The sequence below is a fragment of the Artemia franciscana genome, chromosome 5 (genome assembly GCF_032884065.1).
Source record: "Artemia franciscana chromosome 5, ASM3288406v1, whole genome shotgun sequence".
NCBI lineage: Eukaryota > Metazoa > Arthropoda > Branchiopoda > Anostraca > Artemiidae > Artemia > Artemia franciscana.
The window spans coordinates 58875265-58887145 of NC_088867.1; the positions used below are offsets into that span (position 1 = coordinate 58875265).

Genomic DNA, 11881 nt, shown 5'->3' on the forward strand with positions numbered 1-11881 from the left:
CAAAACCGATGAAATGTGTGTTTTTTTTTAATGGTTTCGTGCCCATTGGCATTTCTAATTGTTTTGTTTGTTATCTCGCAAGTTGTCTAGGCGATTAACATTTTGCTGAGCTTTATAAGACTGTGCTTCATTCTCTCACGTTGTTATAAATTTTGTTTATCCTGAATACTAGTGTATATTTGGAGTGTCCTATACAAGCCCAAACACTTGGCTTTTTGGTGTTATTTTCTGTTAAGTGCCTCTTTACTTTTAAAAAATAAAGTACCTTAACTGAAATTAAAGAGGAGTAAAAATTATTTTTAAAAAATGGAGGTTTAATCCGAGCAAAGAACGGCCGCGTTCTAAAGAAATCACAGATAACCTTCCTTCAAAACTGGAAGAACAATTCTTGTCCGTAGAATTTATTTTTCAGAACTAGGACATATAAAATAATTTTGAAGATCGGATCTACAAATTCAGCAAAAGTCATAAATATTTTGGGAGCCCACTGCACAGCCTTTGGGAGAAGTGGGTGCCCACTGCACAGCCTTTGGTGGAAGTGGGAGCCCACTTCCACCAAAAAAAAAATTCATTGGCCTTTTATACCAAACGAAGTTCAAATTTTATCAACTTATCCGGCATCTCTATATGACATTATCTTTAGTAAATTAGTTAAAATGACCCAATCCTTCAGTAAGTTTTTCAAAAATGTATAAAATCATTTATTTGACGAAAAAATCTTTCAATGACTGCTTTCTCACTTATTTAGATAGATAGGAAATAAATCCCAAAACAAATATTTTGGGAGCCCACTACACAGCCTACTCGGTAGAAACTACACAAGCTCATTTCTCAGTCATTTTCTCTGTGATTCTGAGAGGATTTTGCAGCAGCCTCACATTTAACACCGACACGTCTTCTTGCCTTTAGTTCACAAAAAAATCAAAACGAACGGTTTATCTTGATGTACCATCTTAACGACCTCACATCCTAGGGGGGCGGGGGTGTTGTAGAAGAGTTTGGTGTCATTGTGACAGAGCCTCAGTTATTCACACGGATATTATGTTAGTTTTAGCTATTTTTTCCAGGATACATGGCAATCCTGTAAGGAGATTTCCTCTTTGAAGCACATGTTAGTTGCGGCATCAATAAAGAGAGCAAGTAATTTTACTTTTACAACTTTGTACCATATAGCCCTTTGCATAATATCTTTCTTTTTTAGTATTTGTTTTTTTCTCAGATACCTTCCAATATATATATATATATATATATATATATATATATATATATATATATATATATATATATATATATATATATATATATATATATATATACTAGCTGTTGGTGTGGCACTTCACGCCACACCAACACCTAGTTGGCGGGGGCGCTTCGCGCCCCCCCAAGCCTCCCCAGCGCGCGTAAGTCGTTACGCGCCATTGTAGTTGTGTCCCTGTGTCCCACCTGAGAACATAGATAGAAATATATATGTTTTTAACTACGTAAAACTTGCGAATATGCAACATTCTTCGCTGTCCCATTGTCTGTGCATATAAACAGATTGTCAGGCTTACCGACTCTTGAACATGTAACATATAATTGTCCATGGGAAAACAATCCGTATTCAGATCTATACCGCATTTTTCTAATGATTGCCTCTAATGAAGCTTTGTTGATGATGATTGCTAATCGAATATTCCCTGTGTCCCCGTTGTCATTTATATATCCTCCTGTTCCCCCCCCCGGCGTCCCCGTTGTAGTTGTGTTCCTGTGTCCCGGTCGTCATTTATATTCCCTGTGTCCCGGTCGTCACTTGTGTCAACAGCTAGTAAAATATATACTGAAATATGTAAACGGAAGAACGCCTGATGGTTTACTGGCATTTTAGACATTGTCAATATTTTTGCCAAACTTAATTTTACTACATTCTCGGTCCTTATTTATAGTTCCTTGCAAGCAAGAGACTAAAAAATAAAATAAAAATAAAAAAAAGTCAAAGAAGTAAGTAAAACGTCAGACAAATTGTAAACATCAACAAAATTTATTTTTCAAAAGCCTTCAAATTCTTTTGTCGACAACCCTAAATGAATACTTCAAATGGTGAAAAACTAAGCACAAAGACAGCACTTAATAAATGCGTTTTGTAGCAACAAACTTCCTTTAAATAAAACCACAGAATACTCACTGAGAGAGCTATGATGCATTACCGTTATGTCTACATGACAAATTATATAAAATAACTTCGAAGAAATACACAAAAACGATGATTTTTTTTTTGGCAAAAGTTTAATGACCGAGCACAACAATGCTCATCTGCCGAAAACAGAGGAAGAATCTCTGTATCCTTGTCATTAATTTAGAAACTTTTTCTATCAGGACAAGGTTTTTAAAAGAAAGTAAAGAGCTCCATTAAGCCAAGAAGGAGCAAAAATAAAGTCAAATAATCGTACAAGCGTAAAACTACCACAAATCGCTGTTAATAAATGAATGAAACTCAAAACGAGCAAAAATCAAACATGAGTAAGGCTGATAACACCTATACCTTCTCAAGACCAGAACACAATTTGCGTTTTACTGAAAAAACAAACAAACAAATGACCGTGGATTGTCAGTTAAATTGACATATACTGGCATTTCTTCTCTAAGGTTTTGCTAATTTTTATTTAAGAAATTAGAAAAGCTGAAAGCATTTCAAATGTATTTTGTCTTCGACAGAGCGCAAATTGTGTTCTGGTCTTGGGGTTAGGGGTTGACATAGGGGCAGTCAGCCCTACTCATGTTGACTTTTCCTCGTTTTTAGTTTGAATCTTGTATTTATTGTAATTTCTGTTATGTACGATTCTATATAAACCTTAAATGCCCCCCTGACGAACTTACAACCCCTTTTCTTAGGGCTTTGGGAGAGGGGGTATCATCCTCAAAGAAATAATTTCGTCATCTTTCAACTACGTTGAGCGAAATGGCTATCTCAAAATTTTGATTGAATGTGTTTGGAGAAATGATGGGCATGGGAGGGGGGTTAGTTGCCCTCCAATCCCTTTCTAGTACTAAAAAGGCCAATAGACCTTTCAATTTCCATTCGAATTAGTCCTTTTCAAAGTTTCTACGATAACTCCTTCGATAATAAGTGCCCTGGTCTATAAAAAAAAAAAAAAAAAAAAAAAAAAAAAAAAAAAAAAAAAAAAAAAAAAAAAAAAGTGCCCACATAGCTGCCTGTTATTATGTGCATTACGATGCCTGTTATTAAAACATTTAGCAGGAACAATTGTTAAATATCAACCAAACAAGTCAGAAGTAACAGCAAATGTTGTTCTAGACTTGCCTTTTGGGAGCTGCACTCGTTCTGACCTTTGTAGAAGGGGGTCACTAAATTCTTACCACCAAGGCATTTACCCCAACAAGTAATGAGATCCAAACCAAAATTGGTGGGAATCAAGAGCTAACAGCCCAGTTATTCCTTTTATGGATCAAGTCCCAGTCCAACATATGTAGGGAAGGGAAAGGAAAAGAATACCTATATTCTGTTCATGAGGGCACCTAGCAGAAGAAATGAAAAAGGCAACGACCAATATTGGTCGTCCTAGTTGGCTAGCGTCCAAGTTATGGCCTTTTTTCTTTAGTTCCGTGGCCATTTTAAAATCTGTGGGAGAAGAAGGATTCCCAAATGTTTTTCTTTACGGCATCTACCAGTTCAGGTTTATTAGAACCTAGCCAATATTGGTAAGAGTAAGTGTATTTGTCTTCTGAGAGTTTCCATCTGATTTCCTTAAGTGGGGTTAAAGGGATCCTTAAACACTTTTCATCACAACACTACTAGAAGGGGTTGTGGAATCTTAACGTAAGTTCGTTGGAAGCAAAAAAAAATGTTATCTAGTTGCAACTCTTGGGAATTAAACCCAATCAGAATTCTAAGGAGGGATCTTTAAATCTATTTCACAAAAATAATATTCAGAAACGTCTGTTTTTATTTCTTCCATTTGAAAGTCATGGACTAATTCAGCTTTTATAGACAAGGACAGGGTGATCTAATCTCTTGTGGTCAAGACATACTTCTGAAGAGGTCGTCAAATGACAACGAAACTAAGCCAAAAGCAGCCGCTAGTGTCGTTGTTATGCATCTCCAAAATCCAAGATCAATCCGACTTATTTCGGGAGGAGGAGCAGGCGAAGGGGGTTCTAAATTCTTGTCATAATAAAAGTCAGAAAAGGAGGTCAGACCCTACCAAACCTGATGGAGAGTGAAAAGTAAACTCAGGTTTTTTGTATTGCCTGCACTAACCTCTTTGTGATTGGAGGACCTGCATCAAAAATATCTTTCTAATAGTTTAATTACTAGCTAGACTGGTAGCATTCATTTAACAACAGCTAGTAAACAGCTACATTTGTTAATTCGGGTGTGTCTTTGACGGACATCTGTGAGGAAATGTGTACACTCTAGTTGCACACAACCATCTAAAAGACCTATTGGGTCTAAGTTAAGTTTGGTCGGGATTAGTAGCTTGGATTAATATTGCGTCTTGTGTCGAATCCAATGGATATTATCCCTTAACGGGTCCTTAGCACTGGACGTCTGGTTATAACGCTTCTTAGGCAATTATTTCTTTAATATTTAATCAAGTTCACATCAGGCTTCAAAGATAAGAAATGGAGAAACATTTAAAATCACTAAAATGAACCAAATTTCGTCTTTGATACTTTTAACAAATCAGAACATATTACGACTACAACTACAAACAACTTATCGCAGCACCAAACCACCTGATGTCTACACAGCTGAACACACTCCTCCTCAGCGCTTCTCCCTTAAGGTCTTTTCTTATAACCTCTCCCCACCCAATTTCAGATACCCTGCTTTTCATTTGGCCCAAAATAGATAGCAAAATGTACGATTTCTGGAAATCTATTATCCTTCATCCACCCAGCCATTTGTGGTTAACACTACTTTATCCAACCAATATCCATCCAAATAAATTCAAGGTTTCACACTTCGCTCCCTCCCATGGAGTCCAAATTATCTTCTGTTCTGCTCTTATGACCTCTTGCCACCAAACCCGAGCATGTCCTGCTTTTCATTTGGCACCAGGTAATAAGCCGAGACGCTCAATTTTTGTCATTCCGTTATCCTTCATTCGTACATTCCACAAAAGTGTATAACTCTTATTTTAATTTGTATATCAGCACTTATTAAACCGGAAGGTTTCCCCAGAGTGAGAATACTCAAATACATAATATCGATACGAGCCCAGTGCTCCATCATACCTGATACCTTCAAGGTCTACTAAAGCTAATTTCAGAAAAAAAAACTATCAAATTACCACAGAGATATGCTATTTATCCTCTGAAGAAGGCTTATGAAAAACGACATCTTAATATTTCGGCTTAAATAGAGGTACCAAAAACTTTATTAGTAAGATCACCGAGATACTAAAAAAATTTTGCGACTCAAAAATTTGAGTCGCAAAACTTTTTTCCTTTTATACTGGCTAAAGTTGAAGCCTACTAGCTCAAACAGAAGAATAAATCCGGTTTTAACAAGAAGAGATTTATTAATCTCTATAAATTACATCTTGTTGATTGGCTTCAGGAAATATGCCACAATGTAAGCCACAGAACTTAAAGCACACCTTTCACCACGGAATAACAGAAAAGTAATCTCTCTTTTTCTCTGCTAAGACTAGCAAGTATTTTGCTCGAAACAACCCCTTCAAAATTCACCCTTATGTTGACAGCTAAATTTTTAGATGAATAATGAAACTTTGAGACGGGAGTTGTTAGAGACTAATTTCGACTGGATCACCAATAACCAGAAGCGGGGGGGGGGAAGTAGTCTGGAATTCGAAAGTCTTGAAATTGTTCCGAAGGACCTTAGACTTAGATCCTCCTGTGCCTCCAGAGGCACTCAGGGCGTCCAAGAAGTCTCCAGTCGTCTCTGAGACTTGTGACTGCAACAATGTTTCCCACTCCTGCTTTATTGAGGCTTGAAGGTGTCGCAGGTCGTTGTTGTAGGTACGACGGGAGTGTATTTTTGGGTCTACCTCTGCGACGGTTGCCTTCAGGTAACCTTAAAAATGTAGACTTGGGGATTCTGGAATCATTCACGCGCAGCAGGTGTCCAAAGTAGCTCCATCTACGCCTTCGTATGGTCTCGCTGAGGAACCGTTGAGCTGTGATGTTTTTAATATGCTCATCCGTTACCTCCTGGGTCCAGTGGATAACGAAAAGTCTACGCCGCCACATGTTTTCAAAAGACTGAATCCTCCTTTCTTGTTCTTAGTTGAGATACCATGCTTCAGAGGCACAGAGAAGGACGGGCAGGACGTTGATGTCGAACAGGTGGAACTTAAGCCGGAGAGAGAAAATACTCGAACTCCAAACTTTTTTGAGCCAGTTGAAGGTGCTACTAGCCGGTCCGATTCGAGCAATGACTTCTTTAGCTGTGGATCCCGTGTTTTCGATGGTACTGCCAAGATATTTGAAATGGACCACTTGTTCCACGTCGTTGTTATCACATTTGATGTCCTTAGATGAATCGCTAGTTGCCATGCCTTTGGTTTTACTGGCGTTGATACTGAGTCCAAAACCATCTGCTTGTTGTTGAATGCACGCGAGCAGCGCTCGAAGCCGTGATTCGCAGGTTTCGAGGATGGCAATATCGTCAGCAAAATCTAGGTCGGTCATCAGGCGATCATTCAGGCGTAGCTCAGTTGAGTCGACCCTCCTCAATACGAAGACGATGAGACTGCGAACAGTAGAGGAGATAGCAGGCACCCTTGTTTCACCCCGGAGAGGATGGAAAATTTACGTGAATTTCCCTCTGCTGTCTTCACACAACAGGTTGTATCTTCATACATCGCCAAAATAAGATTTACTATGATGTCGTGGATACCATAGTGGTAAAGGAGCTTCCAGAGGGACTGGCGGTCTAGTGAGTCGAACGCCTTTTTGAAGTTTATGAAGATCATGTAGAGTTTATTGCGCCATTCGCAGCTTTCCTCCATCAGCATCCGAAGAGTATCAGGACTGTGCAAGAGCGGTTTGGGCGGAAGCCATGCTGTTCATCACGCAGGTATTCATCTAGGTGACGTTGTATTCGGGACAGGATAATTCGGGACCACAGTTTACCAGGAATCAAGAAAGTCCTATATTTTCTCTGGAGGACAGAAACAGAAACGCTATGCATTTTGCAGTTTTCTTTGTAAGGTTTTTTCGTCACCGATCCTTTTTCCTGAATATAAGCCCTTATTCCTCTTGTTATTTTCTAGGAAAATAGGGGGAAAAATTTTCCTATATTCTTAGATCTATTAGGAATCCGTTGCTTTTTGAATTAAAATCGTGTTGAAGTTGTGTGACTGAGAGGCAAAGCTGGCATAAAACTTTGTCAGAATTATAAAAAAAAATAATGTCAATTCACTTGTTAGATAATATTTCATCCATCCATCAGTCCTAAGGCAGAACTAAGGAATATTTTCTCTGCGGGACAGAACCAGAATTATTATTTTTGGTTTGTTGTAGTTTTCTTTGTAAGGTTTTTTTGTCACCACTCCTTTTTCCTGAATATAAGCCCTTATTCCTCTTGTTATTTTCTGAGAAATGGAGGGAAAATTGTCGTTTTAGTTATAGTTGTCGTGCTTATCTTTGGGAGTCAACAGACTGATGTGTTGAAATCTTTACGGACATACATCGTTTTTCTTTTTAAGTTTAACTAATTTACATTAGCTTAAATTATTTACATTTGTTAATATCTTTTTCAAATTAGTTATTTCATTTAAATTAGCCAATCAGTTAAATTAGTTTAGATTATTTAAATGAGTTAATTTAATTTTTGCTTATGTATTTTCACGGTTCGAAGTGATAACACTAACGGAAATGTGGTACTGCCTTAAAAATTTTATTGTTTCCAAACAACAAAAGAAAAGTCTTAGAAATCCAGGTTTTCAGAGATAAACAAACCTAAGATAGGTCTAAGGGTCAAAAATTTTTCATTAAAAAAAAATGGTTAAGACTTTCAGGTATATATGGTGAAAAGCTTTTAGAGACCCCCTGAATTATGAGTTTAAATATAGATAAGTTTGTTTGGCAACACAGAGGGTAAAAGCAGAGTATATCTCTACTACAACAACATTGCTTTCATTTCTTTTTTTTTTTGCAGTAACTCTAATAAAGAAGTTAGAAGAGGTTCAAAATCAGGGAAGTGTCAGATATTCACTTAATTTTTAGAAATTTTTAGAAATTAATAGAAGACCTTAAAAACAGTTAAAGCACTTACTCGTCTGAAGGTGACCTCTCCACCCAGGCTTGTTTTGGTTCTCGTGTGTCACTTGACTGTACTCGGCTACCATTTCCAAATGCTTCGTGCGATATGAACGAACTCCCTTCAGATGCTTTAAAAGAGGTTTTCAATGATGGACTAAAAAATATTGGGAACTTTTTTCTTAATTCTAAGCTTCCTTGAGAGCCACTAGGCACAGACTGTCTTGTTTGTGCCCCGTTCCTAGAAGATAGGAAAGCTATCTGAATGATTAAATTTTATTGTCCATCTTTAACAGCACAAAGACTTTAAAGAATGGAGTAAAAAAACGAAAGAAAACAGCAGATACAACTAAAGAACCAACAAATTAAATTAGTACATCACTAGCCAAAAAGATCGAGAAAAATAATAAATGAATAGTAGAAAGCTTGGGCGAACCTGAGCAGAAACCAGAAAGTTAGTGCATCTTTAAAAAAAAAAAAAAACTTTAACGAACTGCTAACATTTGCCTCTTACTTACTATAAGTGGTGTCTAAAGACTTTAGGAACTTCTCCCTCCTGATCAAGATCACAACTAATGGATCGTCAAATCCATAATGTGATGATGTCTATCGATTTCTTCGCCAGAGGGGAAGGCTTAGCAGGTATTTTGTAAACTTATAAATCACAATACAGATTTTTTTTTTTTTTCATCAAAAGTAAACATGGGCCAGAAAGGTGGTACTGCTAAGATATGGGGGTTGGCCAAAGAGTAGTAAATTCGGGCCAGAATACGGCAGTTATATAGTCAATTGCAAGACAGAATTGTCCCATATGCTTTACGAATTTTCTGTTTAAAATTATTTATAAGACAAGACCGGGTATATCTCAACCAGATCTAAAAATATCGGATACATTTTTACGTACATCTTCTAATAATACTCATACCAACAACTCACCCTAGCACGAAGCACTTTGAGGCCAACGACAAAGCTACGTACGCTTCTCCCATCTAATTCTATCCATAACTTCCCTCTATAAACAGTCCCAGGAAGTTCTAATTTCTATTAAATCTTTCCTTACGACATCCTCACACCCCGGCCGAGGACGAACTGCTTTCCGTTTGAACCTAAACGGTTGGCCCAAAGTGATAATCTTTAGTAATTTTATCCTTGATCCACCAAACATGCCCTAGCCATCTCAACCTTTCTCTCATTCTGGCCCTAGAAAGTGGGATTGCACCACACCTGTCGTAAAACCTACTCTTTGAAATACGTTCAATCAGTAGGCAATTTATCTGGAGAACATCTAGTAAATCTTCCTCCATTTTTCGGAGAACCAATGCTTCAGAACCATACTTGACCATTTCCATCACTGTAACCTCCAATATTTTAATCTTGGTTTGCAGACTGATCTTACCATTCTTTCGAACTTTTTACAACTGTTAAAAACATCCTGCGCATTGGCTATTCTACTTTTAGCGTTGGACTTCTAACATTCTACTTTTAACAACTGGCTATTACTGTATGTGCTTTGTTTTAAAACATATAGACAAAGAAAGAAATAGTGTTTTTATGGCACTTCTATTTACCAAGTGGCATATAACGATCGCAAATTCTGTCGGTCTGTCTGTCTGTCGGTCCAGGTTTTGCAAGTTTAGGCACTTCCAGATAAGCTAGGACGAAGAAAACTTGGCAGGCGTATCAGGCATCAGACCATATTAAATTGGAAATAGTCGTTTCCCTGATTCGAAATTCTGGGGGGGGGGGTGGGAGTGGGGGGACGGTTTATTCGAAAAAATTAGAAAAAAATGAAGCATTTGTTACTTACGAATGGGTGATCAGACCTTAATAAAATTTGACATTTAGAAGGATCTTGTACTTCAGAGCTCTTGTTTTACATCCCGACCAGATCCGGTGACCTTGGGGGGAGTTGGGAGGGAAACATTGGAAAACGTGAAAATTGAGGTATCTTTATCTTACGAATGGGTGGTCAGATCTTAATAAAACTTCATGTATAGAAAGGTCTTATGTCTCAGATGCTCCATTTTCAATTGAATCAGATCCGGGAACATAGAGAGTTGGAGGGGAAAACAGAAATCTTGTAAACCGGACATCTTGGAAAACGTTTAGAGTGGAGATATCGGGACGAAACTTGATGAGAAGAATGAGCACAAGTTCCAGATACGTAATTGACATAATTGGAACCGGTCCGCTCTCTTTGGGGGAGTTGAGGGGATTTCTAGTGCTTTGGCGAGTTCGTTGCTTCTGGACGTGCTAGGCGTGTCAGGGACCTGTACAAATTGACGTGATAACAGTCATTTCCCCGATTCAACCATCTGGGGGGCCGGAGGGAGAGAAAAAAATGAAAAAAAGAGGTATTTTTAACTTACGAATGGGTGATCGGATCTTAATGAAATTTGATATTTGGAAGGACCTCGTGTCTCAGAGCTCTTATTTTAAATTCCGACCGTATCCAGTGATATTGGGGGAGTTGGAGGGCGAAACGGGAAATCTTAGAAAATGCTTAGAGTGGAGAGATCGGAATGAAACTTGGTGGGAAGAATAAGCACAAGTTCTAAATACGTAATTGACATAACCGGACTGAATCCGCTCTCTTTGGGGGAGTTGGGCAGGGATTTTAATTCGGAAAATTAAAAAAAATAAGGTATTTTTAACTTAAGAACGAGTTGTAGGATCTTAATGAAATTTCATATTTAGAAGGAACTCATGTCTCAAAGCTCCTATTTTAAATCCCGACCAGATCTGGTGACATTGGGGGGAGTTGGAGGGGGAAACTGGAAATCTTGGGAAATGCTTAGAGTGGAGAGATCAGGATGAAACTTGGTGGGTAGAATAAGCACATGTCGTAGATACGTGATTGACGTAACCGGACTGGACCCGCTCTCTTTGAGGGATTTAGGGGGGGCAGTGCTTTGGCGAGTTCGGTGCTTCTGGATGTGCTAGGACGATGAAAATTAACAGGTGTGTCAGGGACCTGCACAAACTGACTTGATAAATTCGTTTTCCCGGATTCGACCATCTGCGGGGCTGAAAAATGAGGTAATTTTAACTTACGAGTGGTTGATCAGCATTTAATGAATTTTGATATTTAGAAGGACCCCGTGTCTCAGACCTATTATTTTAAATCCCGACCGGCATTAAGCCTCTGATTTTCCTTTTAAATCAATCTATTGATTCTTAGAATTTGACTAGAGCTCATGCCATATGAGCTCTTGGCTCTTAGCTCTTCCGAACTCGTCACAAGTGCCATATGAGCGTTTCGCTCTTATTTTTTTAATCCCGTTCACGGCCCGTATCAAAAGATTCTCGGGCACTTGCCCGGTAGGTCCATTTTGACACTATTCACGTCATGTATCAGACCAGTCATGGAATGTCCTCTCTTTATTATTGCTCCAGTTCGCCAAATAACCCCTCTTCAACGTGTCCAAAAATGTTGGTGTTCGACAAATACATGCATTACCCTCCATCTGAGGAGGTATCGAACCTCGTTTCAGGCAGAATTAAGTCTTTGCGATCAACTCGCCAAAGTACAGCTCGCCAAGACTACCTCGTACAGGGTACACCCCGCCAGGATCGATGAGTTTCGTCCGATAATCCATCGTCACATGGAATGACCTTGCAGCAGAGGTAGTACAGAAAAATCCCATAATAA

The 11881-nt window shown here is 38.4% G+C and overlaps 1 protein-coding gene across 1 annotated transcript in view; it reads right to left on the reverse strand.

Annotated features, from left to right (window-relative positions):
- LOC136027649 (tyrosine-protein phosphatase non-receptor type 4-like) overlaps positions 1 to 11881 on the reverse strand; it is a 195024-nt gene that overhangs the window by 109121 nt on the left and 74022 nt on the right. The window contains exon 10 of the mRNA XM_065705076.1: positions 8246 to 8470. Within this exon, the coding sequence (XP_065561148.1) occupies positions 8246 to 8470 (225 nt within the window). The remainder of the gene's footprint in view (positions 1 to 8245; positions 8471 to 11881) is intronic.